A 24,080-nucleotide genomic window follows, 5' to 3' on the forward strand; every position below is an offset into this window, starting at 1 on the left:
TCTCTCTGGCTGCCCACCTGTTAACACTGGAGTAGTTCCCTTTGTTGTTATCCTGGTTGAAGCTGTTGTTCCTCCATCCCATTTTTTCTCTTTCTTGGTTTATCACCTTGTTTTGCTGGGGTACATCCTCTTGTATGTGGAATGTAATGTCTGCATCTCTGTGTTTTAAAATGTGTATTTTTTGCCCTTTATTTGACTAATTAGCTGAGAATAGAATTCTGGACTGTAAAATTCAAAAGCTATTACAATGTCTTCATCATCGCCAAAAGAATCTCTGTACCCATTTCCCACCAACCTCCTCACGCCCTGCTGCCACGAGCAATCATGAATCTTTCTGTAAAAATAGATTTGCTTATTTTGGACATTTTATGTACTGGAGTTATACAATATGTGGTATTTTGTGACTGGCTTCTTAACATGTCAGATCTCGTCTGTGTTGTAGCATGTATCAGTACTTATTTTCTTTCCCTTGCTAAGTGATGGTTACATGGCTATACCACATTTTATCGATATATTCATCAGTTGATGGACATTTGGATTGTTTTATTTTTGGCTATTGTGAATAATGCCACAGTCAGCATTTGTATACAGGTATTTGTGTGGACATATGCCTATTTCTCTTGGGTATATATACCTAGGAATGGAATTTGTAGGTTATATGGTGACTATATGTTGAGCCTTTAGAACTTCTACACTGTTTCCCACAGCAGGTGTATATGTACCCTTTCACAATCCCAGCAGCATATGAAGTTTCCAGTTTCTCTACATCCTCACCAACATTTGTCATCTGACTTTTTGATTATAGTCATCCTAGTGGGTATGAAGTTGTATCTTATTTTGGTTCTCATTTGCATTTCCCTAATGGCTGATAATGTCAAACAACTTTTCATGTACATATTTGCCATTTATGCATTTTCTTTGGAGGAATGTCTGTTTAAACTGGTTGCCTATTTTTCAGTTAGGTTATTTGTCTTTTTCTTAAGCTGTAAGAGGAGATCATATTATATTCTGGATACAAGTTCCTTACTAGATATATGATTTGCACATATTAATATTTTCTCTCATTCTTTGGTGACTTCTCATGTTTTCGATGGTGTCCTTTGATATACAAAAGTTTTTCATTTTGATGAAATCCAATTTTGTATATCTTTTGTTGCTCATCATGCTTTTCATATCTTATCAAATATGATACCATATCAAGGCTTTCCCTAACCTGAGGCCACAAAATTTTACTCCTGTATTTTATTTTAAGAGTTTATACTACTAACTCTTATATGCAGATTATATGAGCCATTTTGTGTTCATTTTTGTGTTGAGTGTGAGGAGGGGGTTCCAACTTTATTCTTTTGCTTGCACCTTTCCAGTTGTCACAGCACAATTTGTCAAAAAGAACAGTTGTTTCCTCCAGTGAATTGTCTTGCCACCCTTTTTGAAAATTGATTGTAAATGTGAAGATGGATTTATAAACCCTCAATTCTATTCCATTAACCTAGATGTCTGTCCTTACGCCAGTCCCACATTGTCTCGATTACTGTATATTTGTATTAAGTTTCAAAACCAGGAATTGTGAACCTTCCCAACTTGTTCTTTCTTTTGAAGTTTGTTTTGGCTCTTCTGGGTTCCTGACATTTCTATATAAATTATAAGATAAGCTTCCAGTTTCTGCAGAAAAGTTAGCTAGAATTTTAAGAGGGATTATATTGAATTCTAGCTACCTTGTCTGCAACAACTGGAAGTTTATCTTATAATTTGTATAGAAATGCCAGTAAGTTGACTTGAGGACTACTGCCATCTGTTTTGTTTTGTTTTGTTTTTTGTTTTGCTTTGTTTTGTTTGAGATAGAGTCTTGCTCTGTCGCCCAGGCTGGAGTGTAGTGGCGTAGTCTTGGCTCACTGCAGCCTCCGCCTCCTGGATTCAAGCCATTCTCCTCCCTCAGCCTCCTGAGTAGCTGGGATTACAGGCACCCACCATCCTGCCTGGCTAATTTTTTTTGTATTTTTAGTAGAGACTTACTTTCACCATGTTGGCCAGGCTGGTTTTGAACTCCTGACCTCAGGTGATCCACCCGCCTCAGACTCCCAAAGTGCTGGGATTACAGGTGCTATCTTAACAGTATTAATTCTTCCAGTCTATGAGCATAGATGTCTTTCCATTTATTTAGGTCTTCATTTTAATGCTGTTTATGGTTTTCATTGTACAAATGTTATGCTGCTTTTGTCACATTTATTCCTGAGTATTTTGTTCTTTTTTATTCTGTAGCAAAAAGTATTTTCTTAATTTCCTTTTTGGATTGTTCCTTGCTAGTGTATAGAAATAAACTGATTTTTGTGTGTTGGCTTTGTCTTTTAGCCTTATTGACCTCATTGATTCTAATGATGATTTTTTTTGTGTGGGTTCCTCAGGATTTTCTATATACAAAATCATGTCATTTGCAAATAGAGATCGTTTTACTTGTTTCTTTCCAGTCTGGGTGCTGTTTATGTCTTTGTCTTGTCTAATTGCCTCAACTAGAACCTGCAGTGTAATGTGTAATAGTGTAATAGAAGTGGCAAAAGTGAACATCCTTGTCTTGTTCATGATCTTAAGGAGAAAGGAGAAAGCATTCAGTCTTTCCATTTTAGCTGTGGGTTTTTCACAGATGCCTTTCATCAGATTGGAGAAGTTCCCTTGTGTTCCTACTTTGTTGGCTTTTTACCAAGAAAGGGTACTAGATCTTGCCAAATGCTTTTTCTTTGTTGATGGTTCATATGATTTTTGTTTTTTATTGTCTTCTATTGATATGATGTATTACATTCCTTGATTTTTATATATTGAACCAACCTTGTCTTTTTGTGGTAAATTCCATTTGGTTATGATGTGCCGTCTTTTTTATATACTTCTAGATTCGGTTACTTGTAATTTGTAAGGATTTTTGTATCTATATTTATAAGGGATATTGGTCTATAGTTTTCATTCTTACGATGTCATTGTCTAGCTTTGATATGGTAGTACAGGACTCATAGAATGAGTTGTGAAGTATTCTTTCCTCTTTCATTGTTTGGGAAGAGTATGTAAAGGATTAATTATAATTTGTTCAATGTTTGATGAAATTCACCTGTGAAGCCATTTAACCCTGGGCTTTACTTTGTGGGAAGTTTTGATTATTAATTCAGTCTCTTTACTTGTTATAGGTCAACTTGGATTTTTTTTTAATCAGTTTCAGGATTTCTGCAGGGTTCATAGTAATATTTTTTCTTTCATTTCTGATTTTAGATATTTGAGTCTTTCCTCTTTTATTCTTAGTCTATGTAAAGATTTGTCAATTTTGTTGATCTTTTCAGACAACCAAATTTTGCCTTTGCTGATTTTCTGTATTTTTTCTACTTTCTAATTTTTGCTATAATCTTTATTATTTTCTTTCTACTTGTACTTTGGGTTTATTTTACTCTTTTTCTGTTTTTTTAGATAGAAAATTAGATTATTGATTTGAGATCTTTTTTAACATAGGCTTTCACAGCTATAGATTTCCCTCTAAGCATTTAGTTGCGTCTTAAAGTTTTTGGTATACTGCGTTTTTGTTTTCATTCATCTCAAAATACTTTTGCTTTGAGTGGGTGATATATATGTGTGTGTGTATATATATATATGTTCAATGATACTTGTCTCTGTAGATGGCTACAGAGACTTTAAAACCATAATCCTGAATGTACAACTATGCAACACAGACCAGTTAGCCAGATCTAAAATAATAAACTGGCTTCTTATGACAACTATTCTGTTCCAACCCTTCTTCCCTCCACAATGACCCTAAATCTTACATGAATACAGTTACTCTGGCAGAACGGAAACCCATCTTTGTGACCAAAAGTAAAAACCAAAGAAGAAATAGCGATTCATCCGTTAGTTGGTGAAAGCAAGAAATGTAGTGCCCTTCACTGTGCTGCTTAGTCTTAACTCATTTTGTCCCTATTCTTCAGCCCATCCGTTTAGCTCTTAATATGTTTGAATTAGCCATATGATTCAGCTCTTTAGTGCTCATCACAGTGCTGATCTTTTTCCCATCAGTAGCTTTTAAGACAATTATCAAGGGCTTAAAGCCCTCCACAGAACCTTTTCTTAGCATGAATGGGTTTAGTTCAACCATCATACATCTTCAAGGTAATGAACGTGCTGCTGGACAACTGGCACTCTGGAACCGCCTGGTCAGCTCTATCTGTAACTGCTCTTCAACAGCACCATCTCCTCTCAAAGTATTTTCTTTCATTTGTGATCGCTTATTTGATCCATTGGTTATTTGGGAGTATATTGCTTATTTTCCATATATTTTTGAATTTCTAAAATTTTCTCTGTTATAAAATTAAGGTGATTTAACTTTCTTTATATATTACAAAATGATCCTAAAATAAAATAGAAAAACATTGTTATTTTAGGGAGATAGGCTATGTTATGAATCCTGTTTTCTCTTTAACATTGACATCTTGACATCTTGAGCTTAGTTAACAAATTAAGTATTACTTTGTTGATTGTTTCTTCATTATTTGAATAGCAGCTAAAATTAATAATTTTGCCTGTCATAAAAAATTACTTCTAAAAAATCACATTATGTAGTTGCTCAGTATAGAAGTCTGAGGAATCAGTTGTAGTCAAACCATGTTCTAATTTCTCTGTTCTAGAAATGGAAAGCAGTTTAAATATGTGGCAACGTAGACTGTTTTTTGGAGTGTTAGTAGAGAATAGGATTGTAGTTAAAGTTCACTTGTAAACTGAAGAACATTTCTCTTAAGAATTAAGATTCCCTCAGCATGGAGGTAGGTGTAGTACGTGTACATATACGTATTTATTTCAAGCAGTGCATTCCCTTGTATGGTTTCACTGTAGTACTTCACAAAAAAAACAAACAAAAAAAACTGCTTTTTAAAATTAATGTTCACAATGTTGAAGCAAGTCCTATTATGCATTTATTTGGAGCACTGAAAGTTGCCTTTGAAGTTTTATTATACACCTTTGGTGACTAATTCCAAAAACCTTAAAGATCACACAATTTTAAATATGAGAAGCCATCATAGCATCTTGAAGATTCTTGAAGATACTTTATAAACACTCTTCACAGTAGTCTAAGATGACCACTCTCAAGGTTGAGCCAGAAAACAAGGGAAAAACGGGAGTCCTATTATACATAGTGATCTCATTTGACCCTTATGTTTGAGCATGAGTTTGAAGTTAATTTTGTTCTTATAAAAGTTTTCTATGTCTTATGCTTACTAGAATTAGTCAAAACACTGTCATCTTTTTATTTGGATTACTTTCTTAATTTGGTGTTCTTAATAATTCCATCAGTTATTCTGCAACTACTTAGCTAATAGAAACAGAATACTTCTGTCTCTGATCCAGCAAAGCCCAGAGTAAGGCTAAGCTTGAAATAACACACTCAAAAATTACTTTTCTTCTTCAAAGTTATTGTTAACAAAGTTGTCAGAGAGTACACATTTGCAACAGTTTAGAAAGTGGTAATAACCGTTCCTAGCACAGACCAATTTGCAAAGGATTGTATGTCTCTGAAAGTATTCAAAGCTATAAAATATCAGACAAAAGGATCTCCTACTTCTAAATTTTGACTTGAGCCATTCAGTCTCATTTTCCCAGAAATAATATGTCGGGTCAGAGGAGAGGAGTTTAATAGACCATAATAATAATGAGGCGGCTAGCTCTACCACTGAAGTGTAAAATAGAACAATTAACATTTGGGAGTATCAATAAACAGGAAGCTAAAAGAAAGGGTTGGTTTTGAGGTAAGGTAAAAGATAGATAATTTGTGGGTAAAACTGCACTTTACAAAATTGGTATTACGACTAAGAATAGGTGAACTTTGCTTGCTCACCTTTTGGGACACTTAGGAAGTGTTAATGTGGAAAGAAAGGATGTGATAGATTCCTAAGGAGAAGGAGAGTGCTCGTCAGTTGAAAAGACTCACCCACAACATGCCTCACACTTATTAACACTTACCATAATTAAGAATGTCATTGAAGGCTCTGCTGCTAGGTAAAATTTTGAGTTTCAAAGTGATTTTAAGAAGCATATTTTTGGATGCGAATTTTGTTTGGGGGACTACCTCTTAAAATATTCCTCTAAGGTATCAAGAAACTTTTTCTATTAAAGGGCCATATGGTAAAGTTTTAGGCTTTGCAGTCCATACAGTCTGTCACAATTACCACCGTTTTAATGGAAAAGAAACCATGTATGATACATAAACAAATGAGTATGGCTGTGATCCAATAAAACTTAAAGAAGCAGATCAGATTTGGTCATAGGCTGTAGTTTGCTGCACCAAGTGGAAAAATGTTAAGCCACCCTATGTATTTTAGTCTATTTTTTATGTCCTACAATTTCTTTGTACGAAAGTCTCAACACCATTTTATTTAGTTACTTCACGGAAACCAAGGGAAGATGAAAAAGATGGCCAGGCATATAAGTTTGTGTCACGATCTGAGATGGAAGCAGATATTAAAGCTGGAAAGTATTTGGAACATGGGGAATATGAAGGAAATCTCTATGGAACCAAAATTGATTCTATTCTTGAGGTTGTCCAGACTGGACGGACTTGCATTCTGGATGTCAACCCACAAGTAAGCTGCTTGGATTCCAAAGCTGTTTTTTATATTTTATTTTCTGTGGAGTTTTTTTTATTTTCTGTGTGTTGGGGTTGTTTGTTTTGTCAGGGTGGAAAGGTGACTCTTTCCCTCCATTACCTTTGGGTGATAGAGAATATTATTATGTATACATAGCTAGTTAAATAAATCTCTGAACAATTAGCCAACAGTGGCTTGGATGGCAAAAGAAACTGTGTGATTAGATCTACGGTAGAAGTTTAGTATGTATTTACCTGTTCAAGTAATGCATAAATGCATACGTTAAAAAATGTTAAGTTTAAAACTCTAGTCTGCAATATAAAGAATAAAAAATTAAAGTCACTCCCCCTCCTACCTGACACACATGCACACCTCTTATTCTCACTCTGTGTTTCTCTCTCACCTACCCCTTCCCACTCTGCTACACTCAGCCCAACCTCACCTCCCTACTCAGAGATAAGAGTTGTTAATAGTTTCTTATGTCTCTTTCTAGTCATTTCACTATGCCTTAAATACAAATATATATAAGGTAATGGGTTTTCTGTTTTTGTTGTTTCTTTTTACAAAAATGGAAAAATTCTACATAGATTCTTCAGGGATTTTATTAAATAGTACTGTTTCTTGAAGATCTTTTTATGGTTAGTTACTGTAGAGCTTTTTTTTCTTTGTAATTGTTATATAGTACTTTATAGTATGAATATATATTCATTTAACCACTCTCCAATAAATCAACATTGAGGTTATTTCTACTTTTTCGGTATTAACAGAATTCTACAATTAACATAAAAAGAGTTTACATCACTCTTGATGAGTTTTTGATCATTGTTTTATACTTTCGTTTCTTCAAGAGGAACAGACTGAATTTAGAACAAAATAAATGGATCACTATTTTAAGAAAGTACTATATGGAATGTGAATGACAGAATGGAGATAGGTATTAAATTATGTCCTTTAATCCATAGAACAAGTGCAAACAGCCTTTGATTTATACTAAAGGGTAGCAGAATTCTAGTTCTAATATTGTATAAATTGGCTTATTATAATTCTTTTACACAGGCACTGAAAGTATTGAGGACGTCAGAGTTTATGCCCTATGTGGTATTTATTGCGGCTCCAGAGCTAGAGACGTTGCGTGCCATGCACAAGGCTGTGGTGGATGCAGGAATCACTACCAAGCTTCTGACCGTGAGCTAACCATATGATTTTCCTTCTAAAATCTTTCCTTTTCTTTTGAGCATGTTTAACTCTTATCTAATTTATTTTTATGTATTTATTTTTGAGGCAGAGTCTTGCCTTCTTGCCCAGGCTGGAATGCGTTGACACGATCTAAGCTCACTGCAACCTCACCCTCCCAGATTAAAGCGATTCTCCTGCCTCAGCCTCCCAAGTAGCTGGGATTACAGGCGTGCGCCACCAGGCCCAGCTAATTTTTGTATTTTTAGTAGAGACGGGGTTTCCCCGTGTTGGCCAGACTGGTCTCGAACTCCTGACCTCGAACTCCTGATCTGCCCACCTTGGCCTCCCAAAGTGCTGGGATTACAGGTGGGAGCCACCGTGCCTGGCCAACTCTTAGCTAATTATGCTATGAAACAAACATGCTATATAAGGTGCTACAGAATAAAAATTAATTAGATGTAGTTAGGCTCTGGAACAGTATTCTTTTACTTGAAAATCATTGTATACTTTATTTTAAATCAAAAGTTCCCCTTTGTAAAATGAAATGGACCAATATTAAAATACGCATATTAATTGAACGCCTTCATTTTACTAGTGGGGTGACTGGGCTCCAAGATCACTAACAGGCATGTTTATTATATGGTTTATCATTGGTAAAGTCAGGTGTTCTGATGTTTAGTTTCTATTACATGTTTTTTCCTTTTTTTCCTCTCTCCTTTTTCACTTATGGAAATTCAAAAATCTATGCAAAAAAGGGCAAACAGGAGCCCTTATGCCCATCGCCTAGCTTGAATAATCATGGCAATTTCTTGTTTTAATTAGACCCCTCCCCACTTCCTCCTCTCCTTGAATTATTTTGAAGCAAATCTTTGATATCATGTCATCCATAAATATTTCAATATTTATATCTAAAAGATAAAGACATTTAAAACATACCATTAATACAACAAAAATTAATAAGCAGTATCTTACTGTCATCTACATGCAGTCTATATTTGAGTTTCTCCAAGGTTTTGTTTTGTTTTGTTTTGTTTTGTTTTAACAGTTGATTTGTTCAAATCAGTATTCAAACAAGATCAACACATTGAATTTACTTCTTGTCACCTAAATCTTTTTCCCAGCTTAATTGAGGTATAATTGATGCACAGTAAGCTGTACGTACCTAACGTGCCCAGCTTGATCAATTTGGCCATATATTTGTACTCATGAAAGCCATTACAACCAAAATAATGAACATGTCCATCATCTCCACACATTTCCCTGTGTAACCTGCTCCCTGCACCCTTCCTCCCACCACTCTCACCGTTTCCCCCCACTGTACTTGGTTATATGCCATGAAATCAGGTAGTAGTAGTTTTCTTTGTTCTTTTTCAAGTTGATCCATGTCTCTGCTTTCTGAATGTATGAAACATGGTAAGTGTTTAATGTCTTTGCAGATTCTAACATGTGAGTCAGTTCTGGATTGGTTTTGATTGAATGATTTTTCTCTTTATTATGGGTATATCTTCCTGCTTCTTTGCAATCCTGGTAACTTTTTTGGATGCCAGACATTGTGGGCTTTGTTCTAGGATGCAGTTATTTGGAAATAGCTTGTTTTTTTCAGGTCTCACTTTTTAAATGTGTTGGGTAAGACCTAAGCAGTTCTTATTTTAGGGCCAGTTATTCCCCACAAATAAGGCAAGACCTATTTGGTACTCCTACCACAGGGCCTGTGAGTCATGAGGTTTTCTGTTCTGGCTAAGGGGGAATAGGTGCCATCCCTGGGTACCTCTAATCCTTTCTGGTGGTTCTTTCTCAGCTTCAGGTCGTACCCATGTGCAGGTTGGTACTCAGCTGAATGCTGGACAAGGACCTTCTACAAATCTCCACAGTCTGTCTGTGCTGCTCTTCCCCTCCAGCGTTCCGTCCTGCAAACTCTTGCCACCTGGATCTCCCTGGGCTCAGCTCTGTCTTCAACTCAGAGTCCTGTAGGCTCCTTTGGGCTCACTCTCTCTATCCTACTACCCATAAATTCTTTCAAGCCAGTAAACTGGAGTAATCATAGGACTCACTTCATTTGTTTTCTATCTTTCTGTGATCTGTTTTTAATATCTTGATGTATAGTATCTTAAAAACTGTTTCATACATTTTGTCCATAAATTAATTGTTAGGTGGGAGAGGTGGTGCCTGTTATTCCACCTTGGCTAGAAGCAGATGTCCCTTTAGTACCTTTTAATCTGTAAATTCTCACTGCCACCCTCCCTCCCCTCTCTTTTCACATTGTTTTAGTTGTTTAAAAAAAAAAAAAAAAAAAAAGTAGGTCATTTATACTACAGCATGTTCCATAATCTGGATTTTACCCATTCTGCCCCCATTGTATCATTTTCCTCTATCCCTTCTATTTCCTGTAAATTGATAGGTCGATCTAGAGGGTTGGTCAGACACAGATTCAGGTTTTGGTTGGTGGTTGGTTGGTTTTTGCAAGAATAATTCATAGGTGGTACTTGTTTTATTACATCATGAGGCATACGTCAGGCTTTTTGTCATGCGATTAATCAGTGGGGTCAGAAGTTGTTAGCCTGATCTATAAAGTTCCTCAGTAACTCTTTACCTAATGGTTTTAGCAAACTTTATTGATCTTTGCCTTGGATAAGTTATTTTTTTAGGGATGGCAAAGTGGTAGTATTCTAAGTTTGTCATTCCTTCTATGTTTATAAAATAGAATTCTTAAAAAGAACTTTTCCTCATCAAGTAGTTGATTATTCTGAGGTACGGTTGATACAGGAAAGGCAGGATACATCTTTGATACTATCCTTTGTAGGTCAGCTTTCAGAATAATGAGTTTATTCCCCAAGAGCCTCTAGAGGTTACAGGTGACCAGCTGAGATTGGCTTTGTTTTTTCAATTTCTTGAGCACATGTGTTCAAACTTATTTGATGTGCTTTATTCTGTTGCAGTGATTATTCTTATTGGTGCTAAGATTGTCCCATCATTGACCAATAGGAGCTTATTCTAGTAGGCCCTTGAGACCTTTTTTTTTTTAATGACCCTGATAGTCTTGGGTAGCTTCCTTGCTATCTGGTAGAACAAATGTTCCAGGCTCATCTTGTATATTTTCTGTTCTAGGCCAGGAACCAGCCATTTTTCCAAGATACTCTGGTTTCTTTTAGGGTAAATAGTGTTTTAAGACCATACTACTCACAGCGCCCATTGTCACAGAGTTGCTCACTGCTTCTTGCTAGACCTTTTTATGTGGGCAGTGCTAGCATATATGCTTTTCTGTTTGTATGTTTGAAGGAAAATATATCATGAATTTATTCTGATATTTTCCAATCAAATTCAAGATCATAGGATTTTTATTTAACTTATTTTATCTTATATGCCTAATTCCTTTCTCTTATGCTGAATATCCCAGTTCTTATACACACTGGAAATGTTAGAATTAGATTATTATATAATTGCTCATTTGCTTTATTCCACAGTACAAATACAACATTCTGGGAATAAGTGTATCAACACAACCACCACTAGTATCATTACTGTGAACAGTCCTCCCAGCTCCCCACCTAGTTCTTTCTGTCTTTAGAATATATCCCACTAAGTATATACAGTCAGATCACTATGTTTTGTTTTTTTGTTTTTTTCTGTCACCAGGCTGGAGTGCAGTGGTGCAATCTCGGCTTACTGCAACCTCTGCCTCCCGAGTTCAAGCCATTCTCCTGCCTCAGCCTCCCGGGTAGCTGGGACTACAGGCACGTGCCACCACGCCCAGCTAACTTTTGTATTTTTAGTAGAGATGGTGTTTCACCCTGTTGGCCAGGAAGATCACTATGTTTTAAAGTCACTTGAAGTACCTTATCTCTGTGTATTTAGTTCGGTTATTCTTTTTAATGTTTAAATTATTGTGTCTTCAGCTAGTAGGAGCCTATTCAACTTGAATTCTGAGTCTTTTTAACACGATTCTAGTAGTGTTTGATAATTCCTTGCTTTCTGATATGACAAGATGCTCCAGATTATTCTACATTTCCTGGCCCAGACCTGGAACCAGCCATCCAGAAACCCTTGTTTCTTTTAGTGGGAGATAGCATTTAAAGATAATTCAGACAGTAAGGGTATACATTAAACTCAGTTGGACGTTGTTTTTAGACCTTTTCAGTAACCAGAGGTAGGAAATAAATTTTTTGTTTTTAGAAAACATATATATCATTTGTTCAATTTGAAAGCTTCAAATGAAATTTTACATTCTTCTTCTTTAGCTTTATATTTGCCTTTTTTCCCTCTTATCCTGAAAACCTTGGTTTGTGATTATATTAACATCATTTCTTTTCTTACATGTATATAAATACAAGTACATGCACATATGTAATTTCTGAGTAATATCTGTATTAACAATATGATTAGTGAAAAGATTTAAGTTTCAGTCTTTTATTAATTGTTCTTAGGATATATACCACTAGATTTTTTTTTTCCTTCAACTTTTGTTTTGAGTTCCAGGGTACATGTACAGGATATGCAGGCTTGTTACATAGGTGAACGTGTGCCATGGTGGTTTGCTGCACAGATCAACCCATCACCTACGTATTAAGCCCAGCATCCATTGGCTATTCTTCCTGATGCTCTCCCTTCCCTGTGCTCCTACCCTGACAGGCCCCAGTGTGTATTATTCCCACCATGTGTCCATGTGTTCTCATTGTACACCTCCCACTTATAACCCACTGGATACTATCTTCTTTTAAAGCCACTGAAATAATTCCTTGCTGCATGGTTAAACCACCAACTTGGAACACAGGCTTATTTGTTTTATTTGGCTTCTGATTTTTAAGAATGGCTTTTATTTGAATTTAAATTTTGTTGTATAATTCTGTACAACATTTTCATTGCTCCAACATAAATCTTAAATCCAGCTTTTCTGTTCTCTCTCCCTTTGTTTCCTCCCACTCACATTGGCTACCATTATTGCTAGCCATTTTACCATATTAGTTTCCAATATAAGCAAGTGTGCCTGTGTATCCTCCCCCCCCCCGCCATTTTATACATAAATCATACCTTATGTACAAAATGTGCCTGCATTTTTCCCATATCATTATATCCTGGAGAACACTCGATAGCCAGAGAGAGAATCTTTATTTCCTGTTCCATCTGTATGGCATACTCCATTATTGTTAACAGGTTTTTTTTTTTTTTTTTTTTTTTTTTTTAACAAATCAAATTGCTAATGGCTATAATAGGCAAGAATTGCTTTCAAGTTGAACTGTGGCCTGTTTGCATATCTGTAATCAGAGATATTTTAGTTGTTTCAAACTCATTTAGAAATCTCAGTATTAGCTGAAATGTAAGTATTAGGGTCCTTCAGGCCTGGCAATGAATCCGCTTCTCTCTCTACACTTTCTACACAAATGATGTTGTTGGGTGCTTCCATCAACATCATTTACATTCGTGCCATTGTTATGCTAATGATTTATATACAGCTAGCTCAGACCTCAGAGCTCTGATTTGCATAACCAATAGCCTGCTCTACATCTCCACTTGGATGTCTCACAAACATCTTAAGCTTACCATATTACAAAGTAGCACACTTTGTTTCCCCCAGAAATTATGCTCTCCCCACCCCTCCACTCTGTATCTCACACAGCCACCCATTTACCTTAGTTAGAAACCTAAGAGCAATTCATGACTCATTCATTTTCCTCCCTTTTCAAATCCTGGATGATGTAAAAAACTAATCCTGATTATTTTATCACCAAAATAAATTTCCAATCTGGTGTCATTTTCATCTCCTCTGTCACCATCATAATCTAGGCAGCCCTTTTCTCTGACCTGGATTCCTGCCATCAGTCTCCCTGCTTCCACTCGTGTCATGCCACATTTTCACTTGAGGCCCACAGAGGTCTTTCGATCACGTAGGGGTCCTCCATGACCTACCTTGTTCCCTAGCCCTTCACCCATTCCAGTCTTCTTTCAGTATCTTGAACGTGCCAGGGTCGTTTCCTTCCTCTGGGTTTTGCCCTGCTGTTTCCTCTGCCTGGATGCTGACCTCCTTATTTTCATTTAGTTCTCAGCTTAACTGTCATTTACTACTCAGTCTCTTTCCAATCACTTTATCTAAAGTAGATCTCTTAAAATTCTTTGTGCCTGTTTTGTTTCTTTCATGATAGTTATCACAACTTGGAATTTTTTATATTTATTTCCTGTTATCTCCTCCACTAAAGGATAGGAACCCTCTCTGTTATTCATTGTTATACCCACTGATTCTGAAACATAGTAGACACCTTAATAGTAACTCAATAAATATTTGTAGAATATATAGAAGTATAGTGAAAATCAAAACACCATCTTACAAAAAGCTTTACTCATGTAGAACCGATTGCTTATGTACTCCCCACATCATTCCACAATGACTAAAACTACTTTATGAAATATGAACAGTGCCTGGACAAAAACATAAATAAACGTATGTGAGTATGTGTTTTGGTGGAGGATGGGCAGCATGTAAGGTTAATCTTCAAAAAACACTTCTAAGATTCTGTGATCTTATCTTAGAGAAAGGTAGCAAATTTGGCTTTGAGCTTAACAGCCACTACAAATTGGGTTCCATGATGTACATAGGCCATAAGATAAAAATCTTTCAAAAAGGATAATATAGTGGAGCTAGAAACCAGTCACCTATAGTAATTCTTTTGTTACTGTAGATTCACTACAGTATTATTCACTCCAAGATTATTGTCAGCAGTCTTTTAATTAGTAATTTTATCTTAGTATCAGTCAAACAGAAGATGCAGAATACTCATAAATGTAAACATGAGGATTGCTGGAAAGAATAAGACATGAACAGATGGCAGCGTTGTCTTTAACACTATATGGATTAGATTTTGAGGATTAATACCAGAATTACCGGAAATATATCTAACCTATTTATTATATTCACTTCTAGTTGGAGTTTGAGCAAGTAAATATGCATTGTAATACAAACATTTCCTTTTAAAACTCTTCAACAGGACTCTGACTTAAAGAAAACAGTGGATGAAAGTGCACGGATTCAGAGAGCATACAACCACTATTTTGATTTGATCATCATAAATGACAATCTAGACAAAGCCTTTGAAAAACTACAAACTGCCATAGAGAAACTGAGAATGGAACCGCAGTGGGTCCCAATCAGCTGGGTTTACTGATGATTCAGTAAGGTTAACAATGAAAATTAAACTTTAAAAAAGTGACTGCAACAATTAAACCTTCTACTGAGAAAATACATCACAGTTAGAAGATCATCTGCCAAGTCCGGGCGTTTTTATGGTGTAGATTGAAATAACAGTACACTGTTCTGAATTTTTATATAAATTGTGGTTGGGAAGGTGTACTAATATATAATTTATCTTAATTTTTCTAACTTTGTATGGATAATCTTTCTATTCATATCACATAAAGAAATGCGTTGAAGCATTTTGTATATGTTTTGATTTAGTACCCTTGCCTTTTTCATCAAAGGAGTTTTCAAATCATTCACTCTTAACATTGGTCTCACATTTTCACTGTGATAATGAATATTACTTGAAATAGTTTTGTAAAGCTGTCATTTAGTTCAGTATTGAAATAGTGAAGGGTTAGTCTTAATAGAAGAAAATATAGTTATTGACCTTCCTTCTTATAAATTTCTTACAAAAGCAGAATTTTAATGTCAGTGTTACAGCTAGTCTACTACCATCTAAATCTGACATCAAAAGTCTGATCAGTTTACATATTTTCATTATTTCAGAGATGTATGGCTATCCATTCTAATTTATACAGTTGCATTAGTTTCGTCTCTTCATTTCTATCTTTACTGAAAAATTGAAGAGCAATACCTTGCACTCTCTTATGAGGTTATTCTTTTTATTTGTTGCAGTGTTATGATACTAATTTAATGTGTACACAGTAAGCTCTGAGGCTGGAAGCAAGGTCATGCAGACTGAGAGAGTGCCTTATCCTGTAAATCCTTACAGCAAAATGACACTTGAAGAAAGCTTATTTTCACATGTAAAATTTTAACTGACAAAAGGAACCTACTACTTTAAATAATGTTTTTATTAGAACATGGTCAGCAAATGTATCATGCCTCTGCAAATTTTAGTGATGTTTAAAGATGCCTCTAAGTTTGCAGTTGTAGGTTTTTGTGAATAATCAATGTGCTTTTGGAAATGTGATGTGATCCTTAGGGTACCTGTTCTGTCTGTTGTGTTGAGAACCAAATCCATTGAACAACTTAAAAAATTGGGAAATAATTGTCAGCTGTTTTGTATACATACACACAAAATATATACATTATATAATATGTATATTATGTATTATATAATATATATTAAATGTTTTGTATATTTTTTACATATCTGTTAAGAAATGTACTTTGTTTTTTGTTTGTTTGTTTTGAGATGGAGTCTGTCTCTGTCACCCATGCTGGAGTACAGTGGCACGATCTCAGCTCGCTGCAACCTCTGCCTACTGGGTTCATGTGATTCTCGTGCCTCAACCTCCCAAGTAGCTGGGATTACAGGTGCGTGCCACCATACCCGGCTAATTTTTGTATTTTTAGTAGAGACGAGGTTTCACCATGTTGGCCAGGCTGGTCTCGAACTCCTGACCTCAAGTGATCTACCCACCTTGGCCTCCCAAAATGCTGGGATTACAGGCATGAGCCACCGCACCTAACCAAGAAATGTACTTTTTGTTTAATGATTACCAAAAGAAGTTGCCCTTTAGATGCATTGACTTATACAAATTCCCACATTCACCTCAGTTAATATCTTCCTTTAGGATTCTTGAATAATAGAAATTCTTCCTAAAATATATTCAGAGATGCAACTCATTATTAAATTAAGGTAAGCACATTCTGTATTGTTGCCAGCTTTTCATATAAACATTATTCACACTTTAAAGGATTAGGTGCTTAAATATTGATGGTCATCTTTGTCTAGTGTTAGGTGCCAGACACCTGGCTGCTGAATTTGTTTTTTCCCTCGCCAAGGTTGTCATATGGAATGCCAGCTGGGAGAATTTTGAGGGATCTTTTTCACAATAAAACAAAACACCCAAGTTGTCATATTGTTAAAGTTGGAAATCTATAGGTTTTTCTTTTCTTTCTTTTTTTTTTTTTTTTGATTCTAGATTTCATTGCCAGAATACAAATTCACGTTTCTTGTCCCAGGGCAGGGAATTGGTGACAAAATGGATTATACTATTTTAATAACTGTGGAAACTTTCAAACTACATGTATTTACACCAAATTCTTGGCTTCTCAAAGCAACATGAATTAAAGCACAGTGTCAAGGTGATGCCCTATGACTTAATGTTTTAACACACACTTGAAATTTTAAGAGAAATTTCAGTTCTGCACTCAGGAAATGTGCTGTATTTTCTAATGTACTTTCATGCTGCAGCATGGAGCCTCTTTAAACAGCTTTGGGATAATTATAGCAGCACAAGAAGTTTATCTGCCAAATATTTCAATCATCTTGGTACAATAGATGACTTTTACATCATGTATATTGTTAGCCTTATGTGATATAAAATGTATTACTTAGAAAATATACTTAAAGGAATTATTTCTTATAAATGGTATTCATGATTGACTATTTAATTAATGCATATTAGATTTCTCCTAACACGAAATGATGCAGTTTAGTTCGTTTCAGTCTAGATGCCAGTGCTAACAAGAATACATTTAGATAAGTTCATTGTATCTCAATGAAGAATCATTGAACTTGAAACCCAAGTCCCATATGAATCTGCAGGAATGAGCAGTGCTCTGCTGGGGCAAGAAGCCCAGGGGTCCCAGTGTTCTTCCTAGGTATTGAGAGTATAGCTGTGATCAAGGAAATGTGAACTTCTCTTTTGGGAAGATCTGTAATAATTAGCTTTATGGAAGAGAAAATGGTTTAGAGTGATGTTGAGCAATTGTTAAGGGTTGAAATAGACACACACATGCATGTGCTTTTGGGAAACATGGTGTGCCAGCACATTAATGTGCCTGAGGGCTCCTTGTGGATAGGTGAATGTCCACATTTCAGCACTCAGGGCATGATTGTACACAACTGAAGACTATATATGTATATTTTTTCATTTTCAGATGTACAAATACCCATAGAGTTGATATCCCTGGATAAGTCATTTAACCATAGCTTACTGAAATAAATGTGATAGCCCTACAAAGTAGAATTTTCACCTTCATTACAGCCATGCCTTTATGATGCAGTCTCCATTTCTGTGTAGTATTTGGTAATATCACATGTCAGATACATCAGGAGTTTGTTTATTTTGGCTAACTCTAATATACAATTGCTGAACATAGCTTTCTGAAATGGAAATTATATCAGAAACCCAGTATGCCTACAGCAGTAGTAGCCTAAACCCTAGATTCTAGAATCCGATAAATTTATAGTAGTTTTTAAGAAGTTTCCTTTAAAGCAACAAATAGATTATTAAGGCAAATTTAGATAATAACCCAAGTTAGCGATAAAACCGTGTGACATTATAGATTATATCCAGATACTAACTGCTTTGACCATATCCCAATGACAATAAAAAATGATCCTTGCTTTAAAAATTATTAAATGGTACTTATTTTTCTGTATAACAAGTGTCATGATCCCAGTGATTGGAGTTGATTTTCAAGGTGGATAGCCATAGAGTTAGGTAAAATTATTTTGAATTGGCAAACTAAAGATAACAATTTTGAAAATTGCTCAAAATAATAATCTACTTACATTTTACTTTTGTAACTTCTGAAACAGTACTCCATTATCCAGAAATCACAGGCTAGAGAGCCAATAATTTTATAGTAATTAACCTTAACTAAACATGAAAAAGGCAATCCTGAAGTTTTATGTACATAGATAGCAGTTCATTTTTTAAATGTTTGAGTTGCCATATATTATGTATGTGTGTGTGTGTATATATATATATATACAACTATGTGTATAATACGTAAAATTCTCCCAAAATATATGAATATAAAACTGAATGTATTCATTCATGTAATTATAACTAGCATTCTAAAATTTTTAATTACTCCCATTTCTTTGACATTCTGAAACTTTTTTTAGATTGTTTTTAAAGGCTCTGGTTCCACCTTGAATCTGATAATCTTTCTGAAAAATATATGAGAAACTCAGAAAGTAGTCATTATTATAATAAATTTAATTTTCTTAGGGAAAAAGGACAGGTTTCTGGATGGAAACCCCTTGGGAAATTCTTATTTAAACTTTTGAATGAATCTGTAATATGATTCAGGTTGAGATTATGGTACCTGCCCTTGTCTTATTTCAAGAGATTTGCTGTGAGAATTCATGTAATAACATCTGTAATGTGTTTGGAATTCTTGGGAGAAATTCATTCTTTTAAATAATGGGATTATTGTATATAGTACAAATGAATACTCATAAAATTTAAGAATACATTTGACTAATAATTGAGCATCTTGTCAGTTTTTATGCCAGTATATATTGTATACCTGAGGAAGATGACAGTTCTATAATTTTTTTAAGGTAAGGTTATTTTTAAATTGCATTTTTGTTCTAGCGTTTTGCAGTTTATATTCTTTTTAAAATATTTCCCATAATTCATCATGCTACCTTCTGTGTTCTTGGAATGGTTTTTGAAAAATGCACGGATTCGAACAGGAGTCCTTAACATACTAAACAGCGAAAGAATGATGATTTATCATTTCTAAAGTAAGCATAGTTCACACCACTTTGGCAAGACACTGCAGTACTTTTTAAAAAATATTCTCTAGTGATAAAAGTAAAGACAGGGTAGATCCTAATTCTGACTTCTGACTGTGTGATCTTCGATGAAATTTATACTTCCCTTTAACATTACTATTCTACTTGTTAAGTAAGGCTAAGTTAATATTTGTCTTCGCCTTAAATTCTAATTTGTAATTTGTAACTGTGATGTGGTAACTGATATGCTGAACTGAAAAATCCTTATTTAGTTATTTTAAAGTGTACCTCTTTCTGAAGTAATGTAGTAAATGGAGGAATACTTTTCAGGAATTCTTCTTCCAGTTTTAAAATAGCCCCAGATAAAGTTTCAGCCGGAAGAAGGTCTGTTCTGCTCTCTTAGTCCTAATCAGAAAGTCCCTTTTAGCTTATAAACCCGTACTAAATCCAAACCCTTAACAAATCCTTGCTGCCAGCCAGACCACTCACAAGTCAAAAAAATGTAAGCAAACATTCCAGTACTTGGTTACACCAGAAGACTCTGATCTTTGCCCCTGAAAACTGTCCTACTTTTTATCCTTATACCTGAAATCACTGTAGCCCTATTGTTTTACCCATACCATTAATTTAAAAAGGCGTCTATTTCTTTGTAGAAAAAAACATTCACAGTGAGGTTTTAGTTTGTGAACCTCAAAATCCAGATATTAATCCACTTTAGTTATTACTTTCTAATTGCTTCTCAGTCATTGGCTGATAATGCAGTGGTGTGATAAATTTGACTTATGTCCACATACAAAAGTCGATCAGAAGGGATAGTTCTCTTCCTTTTTTCCCCTCCTACTGGCTCTTACTGTTTTCTAATCTCCAATGTAAACGGAATGAACACATCTATAGTTAAGGTAAAAGCCACCAATAAAATCCGAAGATAGAATGATTTACTGCTTGTAAAGCAACTGTCTTTGAATCTTATGAAATAGGTGGTGGTGCTACCACAGAAGCCAAAAAGGTCTTAAAATTGGAAATAGATGTCTTTATTGTACTTCAGCCAACAGCAAGCCAGGAGAAGAAACATATAAATATGGCAGGCCATATATGAAATTTGGCTCTCCTCCTATCAAAGTAGCCTGGGAGCTTGGAGGAAGCCTAATTAATTAACTTAAACAGGAAAAAAGTATACTCATCTGATGTATGTAAAAACTCATCAGCTGTAAATTACTAACATTAAACCAGAAGTCATTACCATTTAAAATGTGTGGTTTTCATCTTATTCTTAAATAGGAGAGGTGGACAGTAGTGTAAGTAACATTGCTTTAAAGACATGAAACTTGTCCTGGTAAACATGGTCCAAATGAGAAATGCCTCCATCTTTTCAGGTAGAACCAGATTTCAGGCATAGCTTAGCTAATCTGTATTTGAAATACAATATAAATATTTCTTATGTCTCTGTATCCTCTTAAAAAGAATTGCTGACTGACTCCTGTCTCTTCAGTAACAGATTTTTTTTTTTTTTAAAGAAGTGATATATTGGACTCTGTTGTAGAAGAATGAGCACTAGTATTCAGCAACAAGTGCAATTTCTCCATGTAATGTTGAGCTCTGTTAGAGCTTATGGTGAGTATTTGATGTGAAAACCTTGCTGTGGGAATTTTTTATTCTTCCTTTTCCCCCCATCCCAGTTCGTTTTGGTAAATCTTTTCTTTGAACACAGACGCATGCTTTTTTAAACCTCTAGTCTTCGAAGTAACTGTAGAAGAGAATCTTTAAAAAAAAAAAAAAAAAAATGGAGGGCAGAATGCTTGTTAGCAATCTGAAAATCAAAGCTGAACAAGCTGCTTAAGTTTCTGATTAAGAAGTTTAAAAAGAAAAATTGCTGCTGCTTTCCAGGTAATTGTATTATTAGTTTCTGTATAAAAGAAACATTATTGCTGTTGTTGTATAAATAAAATTTTCCTGCAGTACAATTAAGTATTGATTTTTCAGAAACTGTCCCTATAAATCTTTTCACATATTTCCAAGTGCTGTCCAAAACAAAAATTATTGAAATGTCTAATCTGTGAGATTACATACTCCTGGTAAGATATTTTTGTATATATAAAGAAATATTTACTATTGGAAAAAAGTGTTTCATTTATAGGTAGAACTAAGGATTAGAGATAATAATGGAGGATATCTGATTAGCTTTGATAATTTTCTTTTAACTGTTTGCATTTTTTTTAACTTTTAGGTTTGGGGGTACATGTGAAGGTTTGTTACATAGGTAAACACGTGTCACAGGGGTGTATTGTACACATTATTTCATTGTCCAGATACTGAGCCTGGTACCCAATAGTTATCTCTTCTGCTTCTCTCCCTCCTCCCACCCTCCCCACTCAAGTAGACCCCAGTGTCTGTTGTTTCCTTCTTTGTATTCATAAGATATTATCATTTAGCTCTCACTTAGAAGTGAGAACATACAATATTTGGTTTTCTGTTCCTGTTTTGATTTGCTAAGGATACTGGCCTCCATCTCCATCCATGTTCCTGCAAAAGACATGATCTCATTCTTTTTTATGGCTGCATAGTATTCCATGGCATATGTATGTATATGTGTATATATATATCTCTCTCTCATATTTTCTTTATCCAATCTGTCATTGATGGGCATTTAGGTTGATTTGTGTTTTTGCTATTGTGAATAGTGCTGCAATGAACATTTGCATGCATGTCTTTATGGCAGGAATATTTATATTCCTCTGCGTATATACCCAGTAATGGGATTGCTGGGTCAAATGGTAGTTTGCTACCTTTTAACTCTTTGAGGAATCTTCATTACTGCTTTCCAACTAATATACACTCCCACCAACAAGGTATGAGTGTTCCCTTTTCTCTACAACCATGCCAGCATCTGATAGTTTTTGACTTTTTAATAATAGCCATCCTGACTGGCGTGAGATGGTATCTCATTGTGGTTTTGATTTGTATTTCTCTAATGATCAGTGATATTGAGCTATTCTACATGTGGTTGTTGGCCACACATGTCTTCTTTTGAGAAGTATTTGTTCGTGTCCTTTGCCCACTCTTTAAGGGGTGGGGGGGAGGGCGCTGTTTTTCTCTTGTAAATTTAAGTTCCTTGTAGATGCTGGATATTAGACCTTTGTCAGATGCATAGTTTGCAAGTATTTTCTCCCATTCTGTAGGCTGTCTGTTTACTCTGTTCGGTTTCTTTTGCTGTGGAGAAACTCTTAAGTTTAATTAGATCTCACTTGTCAATTTTTGCTTTTGTTGCCATTGCTTTTGGTATCTTTGTCATGAAATCTTTACTTGTTCCTATGTCCAGGATGGTATTGCCAAGGTTGTCTTCCAGGGTTTTTATAGTTTTGGGTTTTGCATTTAAGTCTTTAATCCATCTTGAGTTGATTTTTGTATATGGTTTAAGGAAGCAGTCCAGCTTCAGTCTTCTGCAGGTAATTTCTTTTAAGTGCTAAAGGTCTTTGTAAAAAGCCCCTAAAGTCATTTAGTTTTTCCCACCTAAATAAATAAATTGATCACCTGCCTCTACAACAGAAGCCCTAATCATTGTTTTCTCTATCCCAGCCCGATTTGGTGATTTTCAAAGACACACTCAAGGAAAGAATTTCAGTGTTGGGGAAGGTTAAAATACAGGACCAAGAAAACGAGGCTTCTATGCTGAGATGGCATGGAATACTCTTGACCATTTCCCAGCTAGCCAGGAATGTAAGAAACCCTGGTGAGAAAGAGAATGAACTGACCCACTCTGGCACACAGCTCAGCACTGCAGCCTGCAGTGAGAGGGAATGTGGGCCCACCAGGCTGACAAGAGAGACAGAGGTGTGGCACTGGGTACATGCAGGAAGCCTCCTTCCAGACGGGGCCCTTTGCAACTTTTGCCCAAGCTAATTTCCAGGATTACCTACCTCATACTTAAGAAATTGCTAGTACAGTGTATCTCTGATGTCTCCAGAAGAATTAGATGTTATCTTCTTCGTCCTTCCGTCTTATACTACCTTAGTTTTCTATCACAACCACAAATTTACCAACTTAAGAGAACACAAATTTATTATCTCTTCTGTAGGTCTGAAGTCCAACACAGATATCACCAAGCTAAAATCAAGGTGTCGGCCGGGGCCTGTTAGGGTTCTTACCTGGAGATCTGAGGAAGAACCCGTGTCAGGCTTGTGCAGGTTGTTGGCTGACTTCATTTCCATGCAGTTATAGGACTGAGGTCCATGTTTCCTTGCTGGCTGTCAGAGGGACTGCGTTCTTCTCTTGCTCTGGTCCCTTCCATCTTCAGAGCTAGCAGCAGCACATAGATCTTTCTTTTTTCCTTTTTTTTTTTTTCCGAGATGGAGTTTTGCTCTTGTTGCCCAGGCTGGAGTGCAATGGCACGATCTCAGCTCACTGCAACCTGTGCCTCCTAGGTTCAAGTGATTCTCCTATCTTAGCCTCCTGAGTAGCTGGGATTACAGGTATGCACCACCATACTCAGGAATTTTTTTTTTTTTTTTTTTTTTTTTTTTTTTTAGTAGAGATGGGGTTTCACCATGTTGGCCAGGATGGTCTCAATCTCTTGACCTCGTGATCCGCCCACCTCAGCCTCCCAAAGTGCTGGGATTACAGGCGTGATTAC

The 24,080-nt window shown here is 35.6% G+C and overlaps 1 protein-coding gene across 16 annotated transcripts in view; it reads left to right on the top strand.

Moving 5' to 3' along the window:
- PALS2 (protein associated with LIN7 2, MAGUK p55 family member) overlaps positions 1-20,908 on the top strand; it is a 108,523-nt gene extending 87,615 nt beyond the window's left edge. For all 16 annotated transcript variants that reach the window (XM_050785426.1, XM_050785424.1, XM_050785432.1 and 13 more), the window contains 3 exons: positions 6,400-6,602; positions 7,662-7,790; positions 14,756-20,908. In XM_050785426.1, the coding sequence (XP_050641383.1) occupies positions 6,400-6,602; positions 7,662-7,790; positions 14,756-14,932 (509 nt within the window). In that variant the 3' untranslated portion in view covers positions 14,933-20,908. The remainder of the gene's footprint in view (positions 1-6,399; positions 6,603-7,661; positions 7,791-14,755) is intronic.
- Positions 20,909-24,080: the final 3,172 nt, after the last annotated feature.

This window comes from Macaca thibetana, chromosome 3, assembly GCF_024542745.1.
Source record: "Macaca thibetana thibetana isolate TM-01 chromosome 3, ASM2454274v1, whole genome shotgun sequence".
NCBI classification, from domain to species: domain Eukaryota; kingdom Metazoa; phylum Chordata; class Mammalia; order Primates; family Cercopithecidae; genus Macaca; species Macaca thibetana.